Source organism: Nycticebus coucang, chromosome 21, assembly GCF_027406575.1.
Source record: "Nycticebus coucang isolate mNycCou1 chromosome 21, mNycCou1.pri, whole genome shotgun sequence".
NCBI classification, from domain to species: Eukaryota; Metazoa; Chordata; class Mammalia; order Primates; family Lorisidae; genus Nycticebus; species Nycticebus coucang.
The window spans coordinates 4,110,285-4,137,312 of NC_069800.1; the positions used below are offsets into that span (position 1 = coordinate 4,110,285).

Consider the following 27,028-nt stretch of genomic DNA (forward strand, 5'->3'; position numbering starts at 1 on the left):
TCCAGACTCCTGGAAGGAAGTGGCGGTGGGCGGGCTGTGGCAGACCCGCGCTGGGGGCTACTAACGCCTGTCACTGTCAGGCCAGCGGCGCCTCAGCACGAGGCTGGCCAGACGGCGCGTCCAGGGCCAGGCTGGGTGGCTAAGGCGCTTCCCCTACCTTGCTCTGGGGAGGGAAACTGGAGCAGCGCAGAACTGCGGGCGTCTCCTCCCAGGCGCCGGGGACAGGCACGAAACCGCACCTCTCCCTGGACCCCGGCTACCACCACACTCTCCTCCCAGCTGCCACAGCTGAATCTCTGGCGTCTTAGCCAGCACCTAGACAGGCGGCGGGAGCGCACCCCCGCCCCCGCCTCGCCTCCGCCTCGCCGGTCCGGCCCCCGCACGCCGTAGGCGCCCTCTCTGGCTGCGCACACTCGCAGGCACACACTCCTCCAGCCGCGCCATGTTCCGGGAGGCGGCAGCAGCTCAGCCCCCGGAGCGGCTGCGAGGGGTGCTTGGGCCCGCCCCGCGCCCCGGCCCAGCTGGCGGCTCCCACCTGAGCCCCAGCTCCTCCCAACACAGGGAAGGAGGCAGCTGCGAGCGGGGCCGTGGCAGACCCGCGTGGGGGGCCACTAAGGCCTGTCACTGTCAGGCCGGTGGCGCCTCAGCACGAGGCTGGCCAGACAGACTGGGTGGCTAAGGCGCGTCCCCTACCTTGCTCTGGGGAGGGAAACAGGAGCAGCGCAGAACTGTCCGGGGGGTTTCCTCACAGGCGCTGGGGACAGGCTCCAAACCGCGCCCCTCCTTCCTCCTCTCCTGTCGCCACAGCCCCCTCGCCCGCACAGACCCGAGGCGCAGCCAGCTGAGGAGGGTTTACCCCATGAAGAGTGCCGTCCTTGTCTTCCTAGCCGCTGCAACCGCCAGTAACGCTGACGGGGCGAGGCTCTGAAAACATCTCCGGTCTCGGTCTGTCCCTCACCACAGCCTCCTGGCTCCCAGGACAGTGCTGCCAGGCCATTGGCTGTGGCCTGGGCACGTGACTCCTGCAGACCCGTGACTCCCGGGAGCACGCGAAGGGCAGCGTGACCGCCCTGCCCCCACCCCAGCGCCCGCCCCTCCGCATCTCAAGCAGCAGGGCAGAGGAGGAGGAACTACCAAGTGGGCGGTGGCAGGGGGGCGTGCAAGTCGGAACTCCTCCCTTCGCAATGCTCAGTCTCCCCGCCCCACCCGGCTGTCACCGCCTCTCCTCTGTTGTCACCCACTGTGAAAAGGATGAGGCAGCACAGAAAAGGATGAGGCTGACACTGCCAAGCAAAGGAGTTGTGCAGTAGCTTTTTGCAGCTACCATAGCAGTGGCTGTGACTGGAGACTCTTGGAAATGGCGGAGATGAAGAGGCCCCACATAGGGTACTAATATATACTTTTTACAGGGGGGGGTAAACGAGTTTGAGTTCGCCAGATGCGAGGACCACAGCTTGAGGCTGAGGCGAGGGTTTCTACCCCACAGAGCGGCTCTAACCAGCAGGCTCGCCCTGCCGTTGGGCGAAGTGGGGGTGGCAGCGCGCTGGTCCCCTCCACAGTGGGCCTGCGTGGTTGCAGCAGCATGCACCTGCGCCTGGAACAAATTGTCCCCGGCGCCAGGTGGGGCCAGGTACCCACCCCGAAGGCGCAGTGACATGCACCTGTACAAGGGGGTCGCAGGACACCTCTCAGTAACATCTTCTGATGGCCTTTTTGAAAGAGAAATTTCAGTGCGATTTTCCAGATGTGGTATACTGATCATTTAAGAGGGAACTGCCCAGGTACACTGAAAGCTGCATAAGGAAAACCTACTAATACCAGTTTAGCATTGCAATACCTGCCCTAAATTCTGCTAGTAGGCTGTTTTATTTACATAGAGATTAATCTGCAATTGTTTGTACATACCTTAACCTAGTTAAGCACCCAAGAAGTTACATACTTGGTGGGAAATCATTATCTCCATGTCATCTGTGGCCTCTAAAAACTCCTGTAGCATCCGTTTGTGACTTAATGTGTGCAGTTACAAATTTTTATTAGTGACGATCCTTTATGTCACTAATAAACTGAAGGGTTCAGATGTGACCACGGCAGATGAGGTAACATTCAGACTACTGAGGAAGGTCAAGTCCCAACAAATTACTACATAGAGCATAAACCTACATTAAAGATCAAGAGCTTTTCCTTTTCTAGGTTCTTGATTTCTCCCAACTATAAAACATTATGTTCACATAATGTCAACAGCGTACCTAGAAGTGGAATAGCGTTACATTTTAATTTGGGTACTTATGTAGTGAAATACAAAGAAGAAATGCCTATAAAAAAGCTAACAGAGCTATATGATAGAAGCAAAAAATTTTCATTGTGTTACCCTTACTGCCACTTGGGAAATTGCTATTGCTACCTTATCTCAAGTAAAAAATCCCTAAAGGTAGGTTCTTAAATACATACTTAAAAATAATCAGCATGGGTGATGCCTGTGGCTCGGAGGAGTAGGATGCCGGCCCCATATGCCAGAGGTGGTGGATTCAAACCCAGCCCCGGCCAAAAACTGCAAAAAAAAAAAAAAAAGTATATATATATATACTTTTTTTTTTTTTTTTTAGGCATAATAATGACTGTCTCAAGAGCAAGGCCCCAAACTGGACTCAGAAATTTTTACACAATTTGATTAGAGTTGTTCATGCATTAAAGCTATTTTTTCTCATTTGCAAAACTAAAATAAGCTAAAGCTAGTTTATTGAACTAGTAATACATAAAGGTTTTATCGTTTCCTCTATATTGTAATATCTATTCTATACAATGTTTTACATATATGCTGATCTTTCCAACTCATGATTATACTTCCAATTTCCTCACTCAATTATTTTTTATATACTTGCAGTGTCAGAGTAGCAAAGGATGTCAAAAATGTCTTGTACCTTTTTTTTTTAAAGAATGATAGTGATTCTACAGACAACTACCTTAGCTTTCTTATACCTTCAGTGTGCTTGAGGTGTCACTTAACAGTTGGAAATACAATAAGTATTACATGATGTAAATATAAAAATATTTAAAAGGATTACTGACATAAGTGTATATAAAGGGCATGTTAACTTAGAATGTGGCTGTGGCTAAAGATGTGAACAAGCAAAATACATCTGAAATTTGATGGAATTTTTATTTCACAGTAATCCAATATTATTCATAAAAGGGACCAGGCAGTTGAAAATGGATGACATTGGAATAACTGTTAACTAGATTGTATAATAATGTCTTCATAGTTAGCTATAAATAGCAGAAGACTTTAAAATGGTGCTCTGTCGTTTTGACATAAGTATAGGTACAAGTTGGGTCCAGGTTACCACAAGATGTGCACAGCATAGAATTAACAAATAATATAAAAAGTTTATATAGATAATAAGTTCGTATTTTATTTCTCCAGAGACATATTTACAGGTAAATGAAAGTTAAAGGCCTGCTTATACACCAAAGCCAGGTCCTTTGGGTGGTTCAGTCAAGGAGGTCTTACCTCCAGCTGACTCACAGGAGAAGTGCCCACTCCTAAAATAAAAGCAAGGAATATTAAGTTAATGATTAACATTTGTAAATTTTTTGCTTAAAAAAATTATAATTATTATTTCATAACAGTCCAGTTAAGTAACTTTGTCCTTTAAGAACTAGCATGTTTTATTTAATTTATAAATAAAACTAGCATGTTTTATTTAATTCAAACATATTAACTGCTGCAAAATTTTCTATTCCTGAAGTTAGATATGAAAAGACATGTCAAAACTCATAAGTATGAAATATAAAAATAGCACTAATATTAATTCCCATTTATTGAGCAATGTATATACATTAGCTCATTTAATTTTTACAATAATGTTGGGCAGTGCCTGTAGCTCAGCGAGTAGGGTGCTGGCCCCATATACCAAGGGTGGTGGGTTCAAACCAGGCCCTGGCCAAACTGCAACAAAAAAATAGCCAGGAGTTGTGGCAGGTACCTGTGGTCCCAGCTACTTGGAAGGCTGAGGCAAGAGAATCACGTAAGCCCAAGAGCTGGAGGTTGCTGTGAGCTGTGACACCACAGCACTCTACCCGGGGCAACAAAGTAAGACTCTGTCTCTAAAAAAAAAACAACAATGCCATGAGACAAGTGATACTGGCTTTATTTTAAGCTACAGAAAGCAAGGTTTGGAGAATTCAGCATCTGCCAAAGATCAGAGTAAAAAACTAAGGTGAAAATAAAACCCAACCTGAGAAAACATTTTTTAAAAACCTGTTTTAATAAACCACAGCACTACATTTGTTCTTTCTATACTTGAAGTTTATTTAGATTGAGATCCACTATCACAGTGAACATAAGAAACATGTACATTTATACTCTGTATTTGGAAGTAACAGAAACTGGATTCCTTGACAAATAAGATTTGGGAGAATATCCCTTAGAAGTAGTAAAGTAATAATCTATTTATGTTTTCTTTATGGCAATATAAGTAGTAGCAATTTTTTGAAAAATGATTTCAGACCATAGAAGAAAATAAGAACAGGCCCTGATGGAAGAATTTGTGAAGAGAGGCAGAGCAGAGGTAGAAGAACCTGTCTGGCTTTTTTTCATCCCTACACATATTTTCCAGGGTAATTGCTCACCTCTGCCCTGGCTGACCTCTGTTGCTAGAGCCTAGCTCAGCACCGAATCCATATCACTTAACCCTTTCCCCACTATTCCCTGGCTCTGCTAACTTACTTTGTTCCTTCTTTAGATTTTAGCTAAAGAATTCGTTATATGTTTTCAACCCCCTCTGGCTTTGCCCTTCACATTTTATCATCAATCCTATAAGTCTATTAATTAGAGCCCCAGGAAATCATTTTCTGTTGAAGGCGACAGTAAAATGACACCAGATAATCATCTGTAAGATCTTGCAAGTTATCAAATACATTGCAAATAACTGTAATGTATTGTAATGAACAATGCTACATAGGTCTTTTTGTTCACTATGAAACAGATCAAATAGCAGTCATTATATACTATCTGTCAGAGCCTAGTGTTAATGTTGTAGGGTAAGTGGCAAAATGATACTTAGCTAAGAAAAAAAAAAGACAGTATTTGACTTTGTATTTTTATTTATTTATTTATTTTCCAAGATGGAGTCTCACTTTTGTCACTTTGTAGAGAGCCGTGGCATCATAGCTCACAGCAACCTCAAACTCTTGGGCTCAAGCAATCCTCTTGCCTCAGCCTCCAGAGTAGGTGGAACTACAAGTGCCTGCCACAACGCCTGGGTAATTTTTCTATTTTTAGTAGAGACAGGGTCTTGCTGTTGCTCAGACTGGTCTCTAATTCCTGAGGTCAGGCAATCTACCTGCCTTAGCCTCCCAGCGGGCTAGGATGACATGTATAAACCACTACACCCAGCCTGTACTTTTGAATTAACTGGGTACAACTGCTTTTCTTTAACTGCTAATGAAATAATGAAATTAATTCATTTTGGAGGACCTTTCAGCTACCCCTTCCTTCATAGTACTCTGTCTACCACTTTTCTCTTGATCAATTATCAAAATCGAATGTGATTTAAATTGTTTCCTTTCCGAAGTCTCTTAAAAGCTGAGCATTTAATATCTTAAAGATTCTCATCAGTTTGAATGAATATGGATCTTTTTAAATTAATAAGCTCCTTAATATTAAAACCTTCTTTACCAATTTAGGAAGACTATAATAACTAAAGTTTGGGGAACAATAAATAAAATTAATCATATATACTAAATGAGTTTTCACAGGATTATGGCATTTTACATATGGTAGTAATTTTAAAAATGATCTGGCCCAGAGTTTCCTAAAATTTGTTCCATGAAATTAAAATCCCATGACATACTTTATTATTATTTTAGAGACAGGGTCTGGTTCTGCCACCCAGGCTGAAGTACAGAGGCAAAATCATAGCTTACTATAGCCTTGAACTCCTAGGCTCTTGGCTCTAGGGATCCTTCTGCCTCAGACTCTCCAGTAGCTGGAACTATAAGCATGTGTACCACACCCAGCCTATGGCATACTTCAGAAAAAAAGGGGTTCTAGTGGTCCACTATGGCCGCAAACTTTCTCCTTTCCCTGCCACTCACACAATGCATATTTAAAAATCATAAAGACTATGGGCGGCATCTGTGGCTCAGTCGGTAGGGCGCCGGCTCCATGTACTGAGGGTGATGGGTTCAAACCCGGCCCCGGCCAAACTGCAACCAAAAAATAGCAGGCATTGTGGCGGGCACCTGTGGTCCCAGCTACTTGGGAGGCTGAGGCAGGAGAATGGCTGAAGCCCAGGAGTTGGAGGTTGCTGTGAGCTGTGTGAGGCCACGGCACTCTACCGAGGGCCATAAAGTGAGACTCTGTCTCTACAAAAAAAAAAAAAAAAAAAAAAATATATATATATATATATAAAGACTATAAAATCTGTCAGTTAAGCCTGTAATTTTGTTTAACCTGTTACAAATGTAATTCTCCCCTAGCCCCATCTGTAAATATGTCTCAGAACACACAAGAGGCAGTGACTTAGCCCTCTGTATTCACCAGACAGCCATAATTTACATGAGGGTTTTTCAATTAATGAACAAAAAATGACTTTCCATGATAATCTCATGTTTAAAATGCCATCTAATATTTTACCTTTTTGTCTTCATTAAAATTCAAAAAGTATTTTTTTAGCATTTAAATAATGTATATATGTATCATTTTAATTCATCTGCACTCTAGAAAACTTGGCCTTCCTGTAAACTTTTATGGCTTAAAGGTAAAGTATTTTATGGAAGTTTAGTGCTTATCTGTTTATTATTGCTGAGATATAGTATAGTCACCATTGCCCCTACTTTTAGTGTTTAAAAACACTAAAGTCTAGAATCATCTCTCAATAACCACACTGGTACTATAGCCTAGCTATATGTTTATTACTTCTCAGATATTGCCCGAACCCCGCAGAACTGTGCAAAATTTAAAATCTTTATAAAACTAAATATGAAGAATTCAAATTGTATTTAAAAGTAGTTATAAACTAATTCTTCTATAATAAAAAGAACTTCTATTAATTAGTAATTTAAGCCAGGTTTAGAAGTTATTTTTCTTTAACCAAATTTTTATTTTTTAATTTATATATAAAATAAAAATATTTATTTTTCTTTAAATTAACCAAAAATAAGAACAATCACAGCATACAAATATTTTCAAATGTCAAATTTAAGAAAGAGTATAGTGGACTCTTGAAAAACACAGGTGTGTGTATTGCATGTGTTCACTTATATTTTGATTGTGTTTAGTTTCTGCCACCTCTGAGACAGCAAGACCAACATTTCTTCTTCTTCCTCCTCAGCCTACTCAAAGTGAAGATGACAAGGAAATGTCAGAAGACACTCAAAAAAGGTGAAATAGGGCAGTGTCTGTGGCTCAGTGAGTAGTGCGCCGGCCCCATAAACAGAGGGTGGTGGGTTCAAACCCAGCCACTGCCAAACTGCAACAACAACAACAAAAATAGCCAAAGGTCATGGTGGGCTCCTGTACTTCCAGGTACTCGGGAGGCTGAGGTAAGATAATCACCTAAGCCCAAGAGCTGGAGGTTGCTGTGAGCTATGACACCATAGCACTCTACTCAGGTGGACAAAGTAAGACTCTGTCTCTAAAAAAAAAAAAAAAAGAAAAATGTAGACAAAGCAACTATCTGTCTATTTGGGTGACAGGAGACTAATATTGGATTAATGTTGTGAATTAACAAAGTATGAGATTCTAAACGACAAAATTACGACTATAGAATTATAAACATCAACATCTAATCAAAAAAAGGGAGTCATCTAAAGAAACCAAATAGATTACATGAGGAAATCTTCACTTGAGAAGTTGAAAGAAGTTACCAGTTTGAGCACAGACCTAAAAACAGTATAAGCTTATTTAAAAACATCTAAATCCTAAAAAGGAGCTAAAGCTTGTAGAAAACACTATGAGATAGGGTCTTTTCTGAGTAAGGATATCTATATTTGAAGCAAGATGGCTAAGGGATAGGACCATTAGCTAAGAAAGATACTGTAATGTTAACCAACAAAAGATTTTACTACAGTTGCCTCTTTATTATAAAGGAGAATGATTTTTCACAATGGAAATGTTTTATCTCCTTAAAAACAAACAAGTATACCCCTAAAAGTGAGGAACTAGGAAAAACAAACAAATATACCCCTAAAAGTGAGGAACGAGGAAGAGAATGCCAAAACTCTTTAAGTAAATCTATAGGCACAGGGTGTTGAAAGTAGTATATGCAGGAGAACCTCTATAAGTTGACCATGCCAGGGACTGTAACAAACCGGTCAACACACGGAGGTGGTCAACACAAAGAACTAGGCCAACTGCACTGATGCACACATGTGGTGCGTGTCAAGTGAGGTCAGCCTGGGTGTGGTGGGTCAACCCTGTAACCTCAGCACTCTGAGAAACCGAAGCAGGTGGATTACTTGAGCTCAAGAGTTCAAAACCAGCCTGAGCAAAAGCAAGACCCTGTGTCTACTAAAAATAGAAAAATCTAGCCAGGTGTTATGGTGAACATCTGTAGTCCCAGCAACTCAGGAGGCTGAGGTGAGAGGATTGCTTGAGACCAAGAGTGTGAGGTTGCTGTGAGCTATGATGCCACAGCATTCTACCCAGGCACTGAGTAAGACTCTGCCTCAAAATTAAAAAAAAAAAAAATTAAGAAAGAAAAAAATAGAAAAGAGAAAATAAAATTAGGTCAATTTAAGGAAGTAATCACTGTAGTCAATGAAGGTCTTACCATATCTGCTTCTTAGAAAAGAAAGCAACAGTTAACAAAGACCAGCTAAGCTAGTATTTACAAAACTCAGTTACCTTGAATTGATCTCATTGTCTCTTTAAGGAAGGTTATTAGTCTGCCAGAAGGATGAGTCAGTACTTCTAGAGAGGAAACTATAGAACCACTTATACTTAGTAATTCAACTTCAAGAATTGTTATTTTTGATAAAACGAAGGAAGCAGTATTTAAAAACAAGAGAATAAAGAGCACATAATAGCTCTTTTGAAATATCAGACTAATACACAGCCATTAAAACCTACCAACATGTTAAAAGAAGAAAAAGTTTATAAGACATTAAGTAGAAAAAATAATTATACAGGGATTACAACCATAAAAAAAACATGCAAACACTGGCTATTATTAAGAAAGAATTTTGAAGGGTGGCGCCTGTGGCTCAGTGAGTAGGGCGCCGGCCCCATGTGCCGAAGGTGGCGGGTTCAAACCCAGCCCCGGCCAAACTGCAACAAAAACAAAAAAATAGCCGGGCGTTGTGGCAGGCGCCTGTAGTCCCAGCTGCTCGGGAGGCTGAGGCAAGAGAATCGCGGAAGCCCAAGAGCTGGAGGTTGCTGTGAGCCATGTGACGCCACGGCACTCTACCAAGGGCAGTAAAGTGAGACTCTGTCTCTACAAAAAAAAAAAAGAAAAGAAAAAAAAAGAAAGAATTTTGAGTAATTGAACACTCAGATATGAAATAGCAGTAAAAGTTCAGTTCATAATTGAAAGAAAAGTTAATTAGTATGACAGGACTCTAGCATAGGAGCAACCTGGATAAGCAATGGATCAATATAAAAAGATCTAGGTATTCTAGATGACTATTAAATGCAATCGACTGTGTAATATATCTGAAATAAGGGTTGATGTAGGCTGCATTATTACAAATATAATGTCTGGAACAGAGGAGGCAGACCCATAATCCTCTGTGCTACTAAGTACATATCTCAAATACTATGATTGGTTTAAGTACCACATTAAAGTCACTAGAGCCAACTAGAAAACCCACAGAGGACAGAGACTAAAGTTGTATTACATAAGGAAAAAAACTGAAAGAACTGTGAATATTCAATCTAAGAAAAATATATGGAGAAGATAAAATGGCTATTTCAAATAACTGAACAGCTATCATTTGGAAGAGATATTAAAACTATCTTGTGTTGGCCGAGTGTGGTGGCTCACATCTGTAATCCCAGCACTTTAGGATGCCAAGGAAGGAAGATCACTTGAGGCTAAGAGTTCAAGACCAGCCTCTCTCTATAAAAAATATAAAAATTAAAAATATATATATAAAAATTAGTCGGGAACTATGGTGCATGCCTATAGTCCCAGCTGCTTGGGAGGTTGAAGCGGGAAGATCGCTTGAGCCTAGGAGTTTGAGACTACAGAGAGCTATCATTACACCACTACACTCCAACCTCCGTGAGACCCTGTCTCAAACAAACAAAAAAGATTGTGTTGATACAAAGGGCAGAATTAAATTTTTAGGAGGAAATTAGAGGGTTTTAGGAGTAATTAGTCTTTGAGTCAATCTTCTACCAGCATGAATTTTTAAACAATGGAATAGATTTATCTTTGTAGTAAATTTTCCTTCTCTTGTAAATACTCAGATACTCAATAGGGTTTTAGGGGGGAAAAAATCTTATTCTAGATACCATCCAAAGCTCTGGCCAATTCCTATGAACTTAGGATATAAAATTTTAAAAATTAAGTTTATGTGAAAGATTAGTTTAGGTTAAGCCATTAAAACTTATTATATGTATACGAACAAAAGCATACCTTGGCCCAGGTTTTGGAATTTTGCCAGCCTTAAGCTCATCAATAATATCATTAATATCCTTAGGCGTCAGATCCTCCTAGGAAAAAACAAATTACAACAGGCATGTTGAAATTATTTCATACTGCTTGAGTCTGTAAATCCCTAAAACCAGTTATTTTATTGTCTGCCTGCCTTTCAGCTCACAAGATAGTTACCAAGGTAGCAACAACTGAATAATTCCTATACATAGCATATAGGGCTAAATATAAACTGCAACAAGAGGTGTAGCTGAAGAGGCAATACGGAGTAGTACTTTGCAGTGAAATACATCTGCATTTAAGTCCTGGCCCCACTACTTACTAGCAATCTTGGACAAATTATTCAGCCTCCCCAAATTTGTTTATCTGTAGACCTACTTCAGTGTGTTTTTGAGGATTAAATGAGAAAATATAGAAGTTAGAACAATGCAAGGTATATGGTCAATAAACGCTATATCCTTGAAAAATGATGGGGTACCAAGAATAATTAGTAACTTATAAGTAGACTCCTAGTATCGCTCCATAATCTTATCAAAGCTCTTACTACTAACTGAAACAATCTCTATCTCTTCTGACAAATCCATCTATAGGCTGTTGCATTTAGATTTCTAATGCTACTTACAAAGTCTCGACTAATTCCTATTTAAATCCAGAATCCAAAAATTCAGTGAAAACACGTTTTGGACAAATGAAACACCAAGTAAAACTTGGCTTCAGGATTTCAAAGCCTAGAGGAGCAAGGGACAAAGCCCCCAGCCAGCCCAAGAGACTCTAACAAGAGACCGTCGAAACCATACAAAGTTAAGATCCCCAAATGCTATATCCTTAATATAAGAGAAAACAGGAGGTGCAGGACTGGGCTCATGCCTGTAATCACTAGGAAGCTGAGTCAGCCCTGGAGCTCGGGAGCTCAAGACCAGCCTGAGCAAGAGCAAGTCCCTGTCTCTACTAAAAAATAGAAAAATTAGTTGGGCATGGTGGCATGTACCTATAGTACCAGATATTCAGGAGGCTGCAGCAGGAGACTACTGAGGACTACTTGAGCCCAGGAGTTTAAGGCTGCTGTGAGCTAGGCTGAGGCCATGGCACTTTAGCAGGGAGGGCAGAGCAAGACTCTGTCTCAAAAAAAGGGAGCAAATTAGAAATTAAACTATCCCTGAAAGAAAACTGCTAGCCTGGAACTTTTGGACTAGAGGAGAAGAGGAGACGTAGGGGACATAATGAGTGAGGGGAGGGGCTTTTCCTAGGCCAGGAGGGACTTCTAGGAGCAAGAGAGGATCCCTTCTTTTTTTTTCTTTTCCCCCTATACAGGGTCTCATTCTGTTACCTGGGATAGAGTGCAATGGAATCATCGCAGCTCTCTGCAACGTCCAACGTCCAGGCCCTAGCTGGGCCACCACTGTACTTAGCTAATTTTTTAATTTTTTGTAGAAATGGGGGTTTGACTATTGCCCAGACTAGTCTCTAATCCCTGGCCTCAAGTGACCTTTCTGCCTAGGCCTCCCCCAAGTTCTGGGGTTATAAGTATGAGCCACTGTGCCCAGCCACAGATCCCTCTTAAAGAATCTACTTCACTCTGTCCTCAAAGACCTTCCACAAACAAATTTCTAAGAAATATGACCTAACAAGATCTGAATGAGACCATGATATAACTGGGATGGCAAGTGATTTTTTGAAAAGATAACAAGAAAATTCCACGTATCTGAATAATATTTCTTAAAAATGTAAAGGTCAAAGAAGAGACCAAAAATACAAAACTTAACAGACAAGTACTCAGTTAAAAACAAAAAAGCAAAACTTATGAAATCCAGCTAAAGTAGTACTGAGAGGTATGATACCATCTCTATAAAATTTTTAAAACAAGTGCTATTAGTCTGGCTTGCATACATACATGAAAAAAAATTTAAAGCATGTATGACATGAATACACATTAAATTTATGATAATGGGGGATGAAAGATTTAGGATTGGAGTGCTTCGATAATTGTAATATCTGAAGTAAAATGTGGCAAAATGTTAAGTCTTATCTGTTAAGTCTTCATAGTTGCCATGCCAAGGTTATTTTGTATACTAACATGTAAATTACTAAATTTTTCACAATTTAGAAGTTTAAGACTTTTGTCATCCTCTAAAGGAAAACACATTTAAAGATAATTTTTTAAAAACCTGGGTATTTATGCCAACAGCTTCTTCAAAATGAGCCAATTCAGAAACCAACATCTACAGGACATGAAATCAGTACTTAAGGTATTTTAAATATGACATACAACTTAAACTTACATTAAATGAAATACTCACATAATAGTTGCCATTTATTTGAACCATGGGTGCATTTACACAGGCCCCTAAACATTCCACCTCTATAAGAGTGAAAAGTTTATCAGGTGTAGTCTCCCCAACCTTTATTCCTAAAAACATAAATAATCTCCATTGGACCAGGTTATACTTTGACAGAAATTCAGTTTTAAGAAAAAGAAAACCCATAATACATTACAGAGATATACAGTAAGTATTTAAGAGTATTACATTTATTTAAAAAAGAAAAAAAAATATGTAATTAGAACATGCAAGGATGGCTTTTCCTTTTTTTTTTTTTTTTTTTGTTTGCGACAGAGTCTCACTTTTTTGCCCTCAGTAGAGTGCCATGGCATCACAGATAACAGCAACCTCAGACTCCTGGGCTCAAGCGATTCTCTTGCCTCCAGCCTCTTGAGCAGCTGGAACTACAGGCGCCTGCCACAACACCTGACTGTTTTTTAGAGACAGGAGTCTCAATTTTCTTGAGGCTGGTCTTGAACTCCTGAGCTCAGGCAGTCTGCCTGCCTTGGCCTCCCAGAGTGCTGGGATTACAGGTGTGAGGCATTGAGGCATGGCAGTGTTTTTTTTTTTTTTTTTTTTTTCTTTTTTTTGAGACAGTTTCATTTAGTCACCCTTGGTAGAGTGCCATGGCATTGTAGTTCACAGCAACCTCAAACTCATGGGCTCAAGTGATCTCTTGCCTCAGCCTCCTGGGTGCCTGCCACAATGCCCAGCTATTATTAAAGAAAGGGTCTCACTTTTGGTCAGGCTGGTCTCAAACTCCTCAGCTCAAGCAATCCAACCATCTCAGCCTCCCAGACTGCTGGAATTACAGGCATGAGGCATAGCCCATGCAAGGATTTAAGCAAATGTCTTCCTTTAAAAAACAATCAAACTTCAACAAACCCATATCTAGTGTTTATTATTATATAGCAGTGCATCAGACTATATTTTCATTTTGATTGTGAAAATTAAACTAAAATCAGTCACACTATATGATTAGCAAAAACTCAGAAAATACCTAATGTCAAAGATTATTAAAGTTATGAAGAAAATGGCTACTCTCATATGTTTAAGGAACACAATTTGGAAAAATATGATAAAGTCTAACCCATCAATTCTACTTCTTGTAAATAACTTCAGTATTTAATAGGACAAGTATGCAAAGATGTATGTACATGAAAGTAATTGCAGAGTAACTTAATTTATAATAGAAAAAAGAAGCAGACATATATTGTGCTATAGAAAGATAGTCAAAATAAAGTATAAAAAGCAAACATAGACATATTATATTTATGTATTTAATAATCAATATGATATAAAATCTGTTATATACCCAACTTTTATCAGAATTTATACATTAGGGCTCAGGAGTAGGATATTGAGCTGACTTCAACTTTCTGTTCGAATACTTCAATACTGCCCAACTATTTTTACAACATGCAAGTACTGTATACTTCATAACAAAATTAAAGGATAAGTCCTTTTCTTGCATTTGACATATGTAGGTATAAATGCAGCAATGGCATTTCGTATGGAAAAATCCCCATTTACTTTTTAAATGCTACTATTATATAATAACACCTATTTCAAATGCCCCTTCCTGAAGCATTTTTACTACACTCTTATTTGTTCCATGGCTGCTTTAGAAGAATGTATGCATAATAATAGTCATTTTTACATGTCACATGCTATCACACAGTAAGTGAAATAATTTTCTAAACAATCAAAATTTTAACACTCCTCGAAGCTTTTCAAACAAGCTTAATGATTTAGAAAGAAAAGATAACAGATAACTCAGCTTGGAGGCTAAGAACTAAGGTAGAACACAAAATTGGAAGAAATAAAGGTGGGCAGTAACAGACAGCCTTCTACCAGGGAAATAACAGATCCAAGAAGCTGGTGGAAGTTGGAAACCCCAAGAAGATAGAAATATGTCAAATCAATAAAGACAATTTTACTTTTTATCAAAGTCACAATATAATGTATCCCATACCAAGCTTTTTCTGAATTGCTTCCAGGATGCTGTCAGAGTTTCCAAGCCTGCAAGAGGTAGTAGTGCAGACCTGAATGTGATACTTTCCAACTGGCTTTCGATTATACATTGTATAAAAAGTTGCTACTTCGTATACTCTCATTGGAGGTACTTGTAAAACTTCTGCAACCTAAAATAATATTAATTGAACTTTTTAGGTATGTTGTAAAAAGTACAATTTCAACATTGCCTCAATTTGGTAAAAATAGAAAAGTTCTTCAAAAGTGGAAAACATTCTTGTATTGATAATTACCAGATATAAACACTTTGATTTTTGCAGACATCTTACACTTAAATCACACAGAGCACAGAAATTAGTGGAGTCATAGCACTGCCTCCTCCTTCTACCCTACTCCTCATCTCTGAGAAAGGATATTCTTTTTCCCTTAATCTTTAAGTCTTTCACTACTAAGAATCTCTACTTGGACCAACTCATATTTTGTCATTTTAATAGTCTAAATGGCAAAAAATTAGTGGTCAAATCCCAATAAAGTAAACAATTAGATTTTTAAAACCCTACACAATTTTTCAAAAAAGGCTTGATGTTACTTGTGAGGTACAGTACGTGCAAATGGTACTGCAAAAGAAAAAAGGTTGAGAATCAAAGCTATTAACCCATATTTGTTTACATATCTACATTTAGATATCTCTGCATACATCTCACACAGACACTTTTCCAGAATAATCCAAAACACAACTTTCATTTCATATCACAGTACTCTTTCAATAGCTGGATATAATAGACAAGTACTTCCCAACCCTTTGCATCAAGGCATGAATAGAAAATACCTGTTTTGATGTCCCAGGGTTCGGGACTAAGAGGGCCACTATCTCAGCATGCTTCTCTTAGTCAGCAATTCTATTAGGGAAAACAAGGCTTTCCAGATGTTTGCTAGGGCTGCTCCTTATACAGTTGATCATGACTATAATCATAGCTATAACTTTCTAGGTGACCTAATACCATTAAGACTTCCTATCTGACACTCTTAAAATTATACATATTATATGTAGTATGCCCACGTTCTAACATAAAAGAAGAGGTCATTAAATGAAATTCAGATGAAAAAAATGTAGAACTTTATCAGGAATTCTCAAGGAAATGTATTCTCAAAAGACATCAAATCATGGCTTGATTGTGACACACAAACTAGCTGTGCTAATCCAGTGATTCTAAACCAGGAATGTATGTGAATCTGGGGATCTCTCTACCAAAATATACATGCTAGAGCCCTACTACTTAAGTAGTTTAACAAACCTGGACGGGGGCCCTGATTTGTCAATTTGAAAAAGCTCTCCCCTGGAATTCTCCCACACACCTCCCTATGTCTTAGTGACAGAGAGATAATTAGTGAGCTTAAGGATGGATTTTTTTGTTGTAAGGTTGGGTGTTAGTTGGGTGCTTCTTGGATTGGGGAGAGGGAGAGGAAACAACACTAGACGTCCCAAATGTAAAGTGAAAAGCATCTTGATTCTATTCTCTGTACACTGTTTCCTGCCTCTTCCTCCGTACACATCCAACTCTAAAAAGACTAGAACAATATTTATTTTTATTTTTAGAAACAGAGTCTCATAATGTTGTCCAGGATGGTCTTAAACTCCTGGGATCAAGCCATTCACCCAGATCAGCCTCCCAAGTAGCTGGGACTATAGGCACAAGCCACCATACACAGCTTATTACTTAAATGTTCTGACATTTAGTTTCTTACTTATTTTCCTCTCCTAAGCTTGTCAATAAGACTCAATAAGACTTCTGACAGGCCTGCCATTATTAAAAAACATGAATTTTTACAAAAATCCCCCAAACCATAATTAGAAACACATACCTAAATCATTATTTAGAAAAGTAGGCTATTTAGCTTAAAATAATGTAACTCCCAAAGAAATGTGATTTATTGAAAAAATAACCACCTGACTATGTTCACTCAGGACAGTACCTCACTAAACTTGCTTTATAACATTTTTCACAGTGAAGAAAATACTAAGGGTCCTCACAGTGTTAGTGTACTGTGCACGCAAAGCAAATAAGAGGTCAATAAACTAAATCTAGAATTTGCGTTAGGGATTCTATTAGATAAACCAAGGGCATTCATATTCTTCAAGGAAGATGATGGTCGAGCCTAACAGTTTTAATCCAGTGACGTCTACAGAGTGATAACAATGACGTATAGCAGCATCTCCAAAACTGCACTGATTTGGAAATGAATTCAGTCCTAGCTCTATCACTGAGAAATTATTACATAATAATTGGACATCTACCTTGTTGAAAACATTGCCAGGGAAGAAGTCAGTCCAGAGAAAAATCAAAGATATTTTCCATAATAAAATATGGCTTAGTTGTATAATTCTCATAAAAATCAAATAGTATGTGGGATTTTCTTTCTTTTTTTTTTTATTAAGGGGAAAGTGCAAATGCAGTCCCCCACTACCACAAATTATGCAGTCGAGTTTCCCACATTTGGGGAAATCGCAGGGGTCAGCACATCCGAAGTACAATGGATGAGCCTTGCTCTGAGAAAACCACCTTTGTGATCATGGTATCTCCCCTTCCAAGTAAGTATAGTATGTGTTTTGTTTGTTTGTTTTTGTTTCTTTTTTGAGAAAAAGTCTCACTTTGTTACCCTCGGTAGAGTGCTGTGGCATCACAGCTCACAGCAACCTCAAACTCTTGGGTTTAAACGATTCTCTTGCCTCAGCCTCCCAACTAGCTGGGACTAAAGGCACCTGTCACAATGATAGGCTATTTTTTGTTGCAGTTGTCATTTTTTATTTATTTATTTATTTTTTTGTAGAGACAGAGTCTCACTTTACTGCCCTCGGTAGAGTGCCGTGGCGTCACACGGCTCACAGCAATCTCTAGCTCTTGGGCTTATGTGATTCTCTTGCCTCAGCCTCCCAAGAAGCTGGGACTACAGGTGCCCGCCACAACGCTCGGCTATTTTTTTTTTTTGGTTGTGGTTTGGCCGGAGCTGGGTTTGAACCCACCACCCTCAGTATATGGGGCCGGCGCCCTACTCAATGAGCCACAGGCGCCGCCCGCAGTTGTCATTATTGTTTAGCAGGCTGGATGGGTTGGAACCCACCTGCCTCAGTGTGTGTGGCTGGCGCCCTAACCACTGAGCTATGAGCACTGAGCCAGTATGTGGTTTTTGTATAGTACTTTGTAAATGATATACTATATTGCCACACAAATGTAATTATATTATTAGGATATAAATAAACTTGAAATTTGGATTACTGCTGAAAGCTATTAGAAAAATAAACAAATCTTAAAATATGTACAAAGAGACTATCTTCATATTGTTAGCCAAAATGGGTCGCTCATATCATTTTTGCAGGTTCCAAGGTAGCAAAAATACTACTTATTATATAAATTTTTGTTAAAGCCTATAATCAAAGATGTACAATACTAAAAAGACTCATACTAGCTATACCCGGATCTTTTTTTCCTGTAATTCTAATGTTTAAATGTTATGCTAATTTTCAGAAATCTTGATGCTAAATTATACACATCTGGGATCTTTTATCTTTATTGTAACTGTTTCAAACCTTTTTTGGGGGTGGGGGTGGGGGAAACAAAGTCTTACTCTGTCACCCACGTTAGAGTGCCATGGTGTCAGCAACCTCAAACTCATGGGTTCAAGCGATCCTCCTGCCTCAGCCTCCTTGAGTAGTTGGGATTACATGGGCCCACCACCATGCCTGGCTAGTTTTTCTAGTTTTTAGTAGACAAGGTGTCTTATTCTTGCTCAGGCTGGTCTCAAACCCTTGAGCTCAGCTCCCAGAGCACAGGCATGAGCCACTGCATCCGGTCCAGCCCCCTCAAAAAACCTTCTTTCACCATAATACTTCTTCTATTTTCTGCAAAGATAGAAAGCTTAAAGGAACCAACAAAAAACAAATATAACTCAAGGAAACATATAAATGTCTAAAGGGCTCCAAACTCCTAGGTTCTGACACTGGAGATTATCAGGGTAATCTCTACATAAGGAAGTTATCATACACAATCTCTCCTCTTTTCCAACTAAGGTAAAAATGAACCAGTACCTTATTCATTGCAGAGATGGGCAACGACCCATGCTGCCTTTGAGCTAAATCCAGGATTGGAAGCACAGCAGCTGCTTTATGCCCTTCTGGGTAGTTTTCTACAATTGCCTCTATCCTCTGTATAAAAAAGGAAATCACCCACTTTATACATATGAAAGCTACTAAATATTCTGTAAATTAATAATATGATGTTAACTTAGTCATACCTTATAGTGCGAAATCAAATGGAGTATCTGGTGCGAAATCAAATGGAGTATCTGGGTTATTCTCAGGAGTATCTCTGTGCTATACAAAGAAAAAAGATTTTTCAAAATTATCCAAATTCTATCAACGTGTGAATAACACTATATATCACTATACTATTACTTGATTGTTTAGTCTCTCCATTTTAATTACAACATGATATAGTATATCTATCTATCCTTCCATCAAAAAGAATGACTAAAAACATGAATGAGAATGATTACCAAAGTTAACAGAACTCAAAATTTTAGAAAAGTTTTAGGAGGCATTTTTTTAAAGGTTAAGGGAAGTAGCTTTAGGATCACTAAAACAAACAACAAAGAAAGTATTATCTAATTTCTTTTTTTTTTTTATTGCAGTCTTCCCAAACTACCATGTGTGCTTTTGCTATAATTCTTTTTTTTTTTTTTGGTATTATCTAATTTCAATAGATAAGAGGATCTTCTAATGTAATTACCAAAACAATGCCAATTATGAGAAGCCTTATGAAATTAAGACACAAGGTTTGGCTCCCATAGCTCTGTGGCTAGGGTGCAGGCCACATACTCTGGGGCTGACAGGTTCAAACCCAGCCCAGGCCTGCTAAACACCAATGACAACTACACCAAAAAATAATATCCAGGTGTTGTGGCAGGTGCCTCCCTACTTGGGAGGCTGAAGCAAGAGAATTGCTTAAGCCCATGTTTGAGGTTGCTGTGAGCTGTGATGCCATAGCACTCTACCAGGGGCAACATAGTGAGACTCCGTCTCAAAAAAGAAAGAAAGAAAAGAAATTAAGACACAAAATTTTGAGTGTGAACGTACGTAAATTTTTTCCAAAAGAAAAGGTATCAGCTTGTCAATGACCAAATCTGTGTCAAAAAACATTAAGGCTCATTACTTAGGGAAGGTACAAAAGGGCCATTTCTTCTCCATATATTTTCCATAAACAGAAAGTAATCAATAGCAAGAAGCTCTGTTTCTTCTAACAAGAAATCAAATGAGTCACACTGAGATTAACACTTATATCCATTAAAGATATGTATGTGTGGTAAACACAGAACTGAATCTCTTGATATGTCAACTCTTGGGAGTTCTACTTTTTAAAGGATGTAAATTTAAAAAAGGAAAGAAAACAAACTTGGACAATGATCTTAAATATGTGGCCTATCTGGTATGTTTTTAGACAAAGATGATAATACATAGCAAAAAGCTATTTATTATAACATTAACTCTTAAATCATCATACAAGCCCATTACATTGCATTTAAACAACACTAGATTAATCGCTAAAAACTTCACCATGTAAGAAACAGGAATACATTATATTTTCCCTTCTGAATTGTACAAGTGAGCTGGTAAATTCATAGACTTCTCCCTGTAATAAAACCTTGACAACCAAAAATATAAAGGGCAGCTCCTAATATATTCACTACATTACTAAAATCCATAAATTTCAAACCACTATCATTTTGGGATTCCCCAAGCTACAGCCTCAGAACCTTCAGTCAACCCACATGATTGATATTTTGGGGGGTGTGAACGGGGAACAGAGTCTCACTTTGTTGCCCTTGGTAGAGTGCTGTGACATCATAGCTCACAGCAACTTCAAACTCTCGGGGTCAAGCAATCCTCTTGCCTCAGCCTCCCGAGTAGCTGAGACTAGAGGGGCCTGCTGTAACACTGCACTACTTTTAGAGATGGGATCTTGCTCTTGCTCAGGCTGGTCCAAAACTCCTGAGCTCAAGCAATCCACCCAACATGACTGAATTTTAAGAACCCAAAGAGTTGTTAGAATCAGGTTAAAGGCTCACACTAATTTCACCAAAGAACAAACTAGGTTCTTATTCCTACAGTTTCCCTGGTGCCAATTTAAATGTGAGAGCTTTAGGTGGAACAACGTATCTTTTTAAATGTAAATTCAATTAGCAATATGTAAATATCCCAATGGCCATGATATACCAAAGATATTGGTGTTTGAGATATTTTGGCTTAATCACAATCCATTACAGATTCCTTTGTTCTTTCTCCACTCCCACTGCTTCACTTGACTAGTTAAAGACAGAAAATTAAAAAGAAAAAAAAAAGATATTTTGGCTTATTACAATAGATTTACCCAAATTTCCAAGTCTTTTCTTTTTGAAGAAATCTAAGTAATTACTTACCACAAATAAAGCTCCTCCTGCTCCATTTTGCACAGCTGCCTTATGCAAATTCCTCATATGTCTTCCCTAAAATTTAACATTTTAATGCAGTTCAGTAAATCACAGCCTTAAGAAATGTTTCATAAGGAAATACTCTAAGATTCATAATTTAAAGCAATAAGATTAACTTACAGAAGTAAAAGGTCTCAAGAGCTATAGTCTACTACTCTACACCCTGCCCCTGTCTATTTCCAGAGACATATAAAAAATAAAGACACAAAGGCAAGGTTATTCACATGCCTTAGGTCACACACAAGAGTCAAAGGGAGAACCAGGACTACAATCCAGATGTGCTGAACTGTGCACCCTTTCTACCACACCCTGGCTGCCAATGGCACTGTCATTCTGGCCACCCTGCAGGGATAGGAAACCTGTTGTGGCTTTCTGATTACAAGATTCTTTTTTAAACATCAAAAGAGGCAAGAAAAGCTTCATCTTTCTCTACTACACCCCTTTTAATAAAAGGATTTGTTCTACAATATTTGAATTCAGTCAAAAGGCTACACTTGAGGACCCAGAAAGCCACATATCACCTTAACGCCACAGGTTCCCCACTTATTATTATTATTTTTTTTTTGAGATAGAGTCTCAAGCTGTCACCCCCTGGGCCATGGCATCATAGCTCACAGCAACCTCCAACTCTTGGGGTCAAGTGATCCTCTTGCCTCAGTTTTTCTATTTTTAGTAGAGACTGCTTTTCCTCAGGCTGGTCTTGAACTCCTGAGCTCAAGTAATCCACCCACCTTGGACTCTCAGACTGCTGCAATTACTGCGTGAGCCACCACGCCCGGCCTCCCCACTTCTTTATGAGGACCTAAATAAAAATGTTTTCATTCTATCCAATGAGTCATATACGCTATACAAATGAGTCAACTGTATCCTCCTTTTCAATCCTGCATTAAATTATTTCAGAAACTCCAGCTGTAAAAGTAGTTGCAGAAAACTACTTATGACGTATGTTCAATTGCTTTGGAAAGAATCTGATTACTCCCTCTGTTGCCTTCATTTTTCTTTGCCCTTTTGCTCCTACCCTGCCCACTCAAGCAATCAACTATCACTTTAGATTCTTCCCACTTTTGAGTTCTGCTAACCACAGACAAATGAGAGAACCCTGAATTAAAACAAGCATGGAACCTGCAAAGAGTTGGGCAATTCAAAGAAGGCAAACCAAAGAAAGTAAAAGGAGTAATACAACACAAAATTATATATTTAACTTTTCCCTAGGTCCAAACAATGTTTCAGTTGATGAAGTATGTTTACCTGGAACATTTGCTTTAATTAACTAGACAAGACCTAGATGTAGAATAAGAAGCATAAGAAAAAAGATGGGAGTGATAAATATTAGTTTCAGAATAACTGGGGAGGATGCAATTAGAGGGGGCTTCAATCATGTTCGTTTTTTTCTTTCTTATGCAGCTGGTGGGTATGTAACTGTTATAATTCTAAAGAATGTTTTTATATATGATTTTTTTTTTTCTTTTTTTTAGAGAAAGAGTCTCACTGTACCGCCCTCGGGTAGAGTGCCAGGGTGTCACACGGCTCACAGCAACCTCTAACTCTTGGGCTCACACGATTCTCTTGCCTCAGCCTGCCGAGCAGCTGGGACTACAGGCGCCCGCCACAACGCCCGGCTATTTTTCTGTTGCAATTTGGCCGGGGCTGGGTCCGAACCATCCACCCTCGGCATATGGGGCTGGCGCCCTACTCACTGAGCCACAGGCGCCGCCCTATATGATAATTTTTTTTAAACAAAGAATGCAACATTTACATTCAAGGAGACAGTCTAATTTCTTCCAAATTGCTTCAGGATCAATCTGAATTAAACACAAGATTATATCTATATTCCTAGACTGAGATAAACATGAAATCATGGCTGTAACTCCTGAGTAATACATAAGAACAGTATCAGCATAAAACTTAACTGAAACTAAAATTTAGATGACAGCTATTTTTTCACCTTAGCTGAGAAGATATTAAACAAAAAAACCACAGAACAATTTTTGAGTAACATTAATAAATTATTTACTAAATCCTGAGAGAAAACAAAGATTTCATAATAAAGGCGAAGGATTAATTTTTAGAGTAAAGAAAGTAATCAGTCCTCTCTTTAACGTTCTCTGTTGACTGACTTTTTATCCACTTCTATAGTTGGGTTTCTGGGCTCAGTTCTCACTCCTATGTCCTTTTCTCCATAAGCTTATCCATTTTCATCAGTAACTCTACTCCTAGTACTCTCAGATCCTCTATGTATTTGGTGACAAAAAGCTAACAGCCTGAAAAGATAGTAGACATATAAATATCAATGAAAAAAATGAGTAAATACCACGAACAAAAATTTCACAGAATTCAAATAGTTAAATTTACTAGTAAGTAAGAACACAATTTAAAATAACTGGCAGCTGGCTTGGTGCCTGTAGCACAGTTGTTGCAATGCCAGTCCCATACACCAAGGCTGGCAGGTTTGAACCCAGCCCAGGCCGCTAAACAATGACAACTGCAACAAAAAATAGCCAGGCGTTGTGGCGGGCGCTACTTGAGAGGCTGAGGCAAGAGAATTGCTTAAGCCCAAGAGTTGGAGGTTGCTGTGAGCTGTGATGTCACGGCATCCTACCAAGGGCGACACAGTGAAACTCTGTCTCAAAAAAAAAAATGGCAGCTATCAAATTAGCAAAGTTTTTTTTTTTTTTTAAGATAATACTTCATTCTATTGAGTGTATAGAGAAATGGTGCTTATTATACATTAGATAAAAATTCAATTACCCTTTTAGGTAAGCAAATTACCTTGATGTATGGAGAGACTAAAAAAGTGTGCATCTTTTAAACCTAGTAATTATACTTTTAGAAATTTTTCTTATACTACGAAATGAGAATAAAGATTTACATAAAAACTTGTTGCTTCTGTGATATTTACTGCAGCAAAAACCTAAAAGCTCAACATAGGGAGGTCTTTTTATTTTTTTTTGAAACAGTCTCATTATGTCACCCCTTGGTAGAGTGCCGTGACGTCACAGTTCACAGCAACCTCAAACTCTTGGGCTTAAGTGATTCTCTTGCCGCAGCCTCCCAAGTAGCTGGGACTACAGGCACAACGCCAGGGTATTTGGCTTTTTTTTGTAGTTATCATTGTTGTTTAGTAGGCCTAGGCTAGTTCGCACCCACCAGCCTCTGTTTATGTGGCTGGCGCCCTAACCACTGAGCTCCAAGTGCCAAGCTGGGGAAGTCTTATTACTGATAATTTCAACACTGAAATATTATATGGCTAACAAAAATATTTCCTAATTTTTTTTCCCCATATAGAAAAAGCATTTGGTCCACAATCAGAATTGGAAACCATCAGGGTTAAGCAAAACAAATACACCAAAAATAGCATTAACTATCATCCTAATGATACTAAATTTAGACACTAAGGAAAAGACTGGAAGGCCAAAAACAATTACAAGTGTGAATCTCTGTTCTTATTACGTTAACAAGATTATGAGGGACTCTTTTATATTTATATCTATTTTCCTAATTTCCTATTTAGCATAGAATAATATGACAAACTGAAAGTAAAAAAACTTACTTAAAATTAAGTGTTCATTAGGTACAAAGGAAATTTATCACCTCTACTGTTAAACACACTTCTTGTTCTAATCTCTGTATATCAAATTAAACATTACCAATCCCTACATTAAAAATGCTTCTATTTTAGATCAATATTTGACTTCTTTCTCATTAATCCAGGATGTGTCATGTACTTTCACTTAAAATAGAGAGTGAACCTTGAAAATTGTTCTTTAATCTATGTAGCTAAATATTAGAAGATCTATTATTTTTTATTTTTATAGTATTTTTTCTGCTCCCAGGGCCTGTTGTGTCCTGCCTCCTCTTTCCCCTGGTCTCTGTCTCCATCTGGTTATCAAACACCATTGAAGGCCAGGTTTGGAATTCCACTTGTGAAGTCTGAGGCTCCTTTACAAGTTTTTAGAGTTTCTTCCAATATTAGGAAACAACTGGGTGATGACGTGCACTGCTAGGATAGATTGTCCCTCCACAGTGTCAGGATCTAAACTGGGAAGGAGGGAGTCAACGGAGACACCTTATCTGGCAAGTGAAGACAGTTGAGATTAGGCAGAGTGTGAGAGGTTTAGGGATAGAGTCTGGGCCAGGGTCTGCAAGAAGGAGAGGAGGCCTGTCCAGTGATTAAGGATTGACTTTATTTTAAAGGAGCAGAACAGAGTCTGACTAGAAGTCAGCCCCTCACCCAGTTTCAAGGGTTTTTTATTAATGTAGTTGAGTGTCAGAGGGGGTCACGAAAGACAAAGGAAGTCTTCTTTGGAAGGTGTTAATCTTATATGTAGGCCTTTCTCTAGTGCCAGCCAGGACAAGGGTCTGAGATTCTGATGCTTCCCAGGAACACTGGCTTTGAAGCATTCAAGGGAAAGGGGTTACTGTGACCATGCCATTTGGTTTCTTACCGGCTTTTTATCAGTAGCTGTCTTGCTAGGATGGCTATCGTCCTTTCAGGGTCATGAGGAATTTCAGGAGTGTGGGAAGGGGGCTGCTGTGATCATGGATTTTGATTTCTGGCCTGCTTTCTTTTTCTACCTATCTCCCAAATAGCTGTGCTGCTGTGAGGGTTGTGAGGATTTCTTCCCGCAACTCCCCACTTTTATTTTAAGGATAATCTGTAATCTCTCAAAACCACTTCCTGATGGAGTGGGCCATAGACTCTTTAGGGGTAAGTGGGGACTTACTGGAGTTAGAAAGATTTCAGTGTTGTCTTGAACGAGCCTCCTAGAGAAGAAGGACCTGGGTGACATGTTGTTGAGTTCACTTCAAATGGTGTTCCAAATTAGCTGGGTCATAGTCCATTTAAGGAGCAGACCTAGGGAGACACAAAGTAATAAAAGAATTAAAGGGGTGATTAGAGGTAGGACCCAAGGGAGCCATCCTTGTGAGTCAAACTGAGATTGCCAGCTGTTTTCTCTTTGTCTTCGGAAGTTGTCATTCTGCTAATTTCTTGGCTGCATCTCTGATGAGTCCAGACTGGTTGACATAGAAGCAGCACTCTTCATCTAGAAACAAACACAAGCCTCCTTTTTCTGCAGTAAGAAGGTCTAACACATCTGTTTTGGAAGCTTATGGCTGCTAAGGAATCTATTTGATCTTGTAGTTTTATAAGGTTTTGGGATATTTCCTTTAGGCTTTCTTGTAGGTCTCGTGATAATATGTGGAAGAAATGTAGAGAAGGTCCTTCAACTCTGAGTCCTGTCCCATTCCCTGTGGCTATTCCAGGGTGACAAGGAGTGAGATTAGAATGGAGCTTTTTGGGGGCTTGCCACCTGTTTTTATTGGAACGGGTAAAAATTGATTAGGAGGGGCAATGTTTATATTAAGAGACAGATATACAAGAGTGAAAGTGCCTGCCAGTTGGTGGGTAGGCAAGAATATGTTTTTTTTTTCCACAAATAAAAAATAGACCTTCTTGTGTTAGACATGAGCTAAGGTGGAATGAAAAGAGGGGGAGGAAATTGTAAGTTCTCCCATGTTGTCCTGGTTCATTACCCCAGACTGAAAAAGAACCAGCAAGTGTTCTTCCCCCAATAAGAGGGGAGGTCTGCTAGCAAAGATGGGCCTGGGGGA

General features: G+C 39.1%; 1 protein-coding gene and 1 non-coding gene across 7 annotated transcripts; both read right to left on the bottom strand.

Annotated features, from left to right (window-relative positions):
* Window positions 1-10,589: 10,589 nt before the first annotated feature.
* LOC128573745 (NADH dehydrogenase [ubiquinone] flavoprotein 2, mitochondrial-like) lies at window positions 10,590-26,838 on the bottom strand. Of its 6 annotated transcripts, XR_008376533.1 has the most exons (4): window positions 26,140-26,838; window positions 23,172-23,217; window positions 21,365-21,430; window positions 19,212-19,262 (listed from the first exon to the last, which is right to left on the bottom strand). XR_008376533.1 is itself a non-coding variant. In XM_053574119.1 (3 exons), the coding sequence occupies exons 1-3, from the start codon at window positions 26,203-26,205 to the stop codon at window positions 14,872-14,874; spliced, it is 324 nt and encodes a 107-aa protein (XP_053430094.1). In that variant the 5' UTR covers window positions 26,206-26,838; the 3' UTR covers window positions 14,761-14,871. The 6 variants fall into 6 exon arrangements, 1 of the variants encoding a protein (XP_053430094.1); XR_008376536.1 differs by lacking the exons at window positions 19,212-19,262; window positions 21,365-21,430; window positions 23,172-23,217; window positions 26,140-26,838 and adding exons at window positions 10,590-10,660; window positions 12,899-13,008; window positions 18,978-19,138; XM_053574119.1 differs by lacking the exons at window positions 19,212-19,262; window positions 23,172-23,217 and adding an exon at window positions 14,761-15,063.
* On the bottom strand, window positions 17,328-17,491 carry LOC128574348 (U1 spliceosomal RNA). The gene has a single exon (XR_008376721.1). It is a non-coding gene; the product is annotated as a U1 spliceosomal RNA (small nuclear RNA).
* Window positions 26,839-27,028: the final 190 nt, after the last annotated feature.

Coding starts and splice junctions, on each gene's coding strand:
- LOC128573745 (XM_053574119.1), bottom strand. CDS start 26,205: ATGTCACCCAGGTCCTTCTTCTCTAGGAGGCTCGTTCAAGACAACACT. Junction 21,431..26,139: donor CTGAAATCTTTCTAACTCCA/GTAAGTCCCCAC, acceptor GTTAAATTTTAG/GGAAGACATATGAGGAATTT. Junction 15,064..21,364: donor CAGGAGGAGCTTTATTTGTG/GTAAGTAATTAC, acceptor ATATTATTTTAG/GTTGCAGAAGTTTTACAAGT.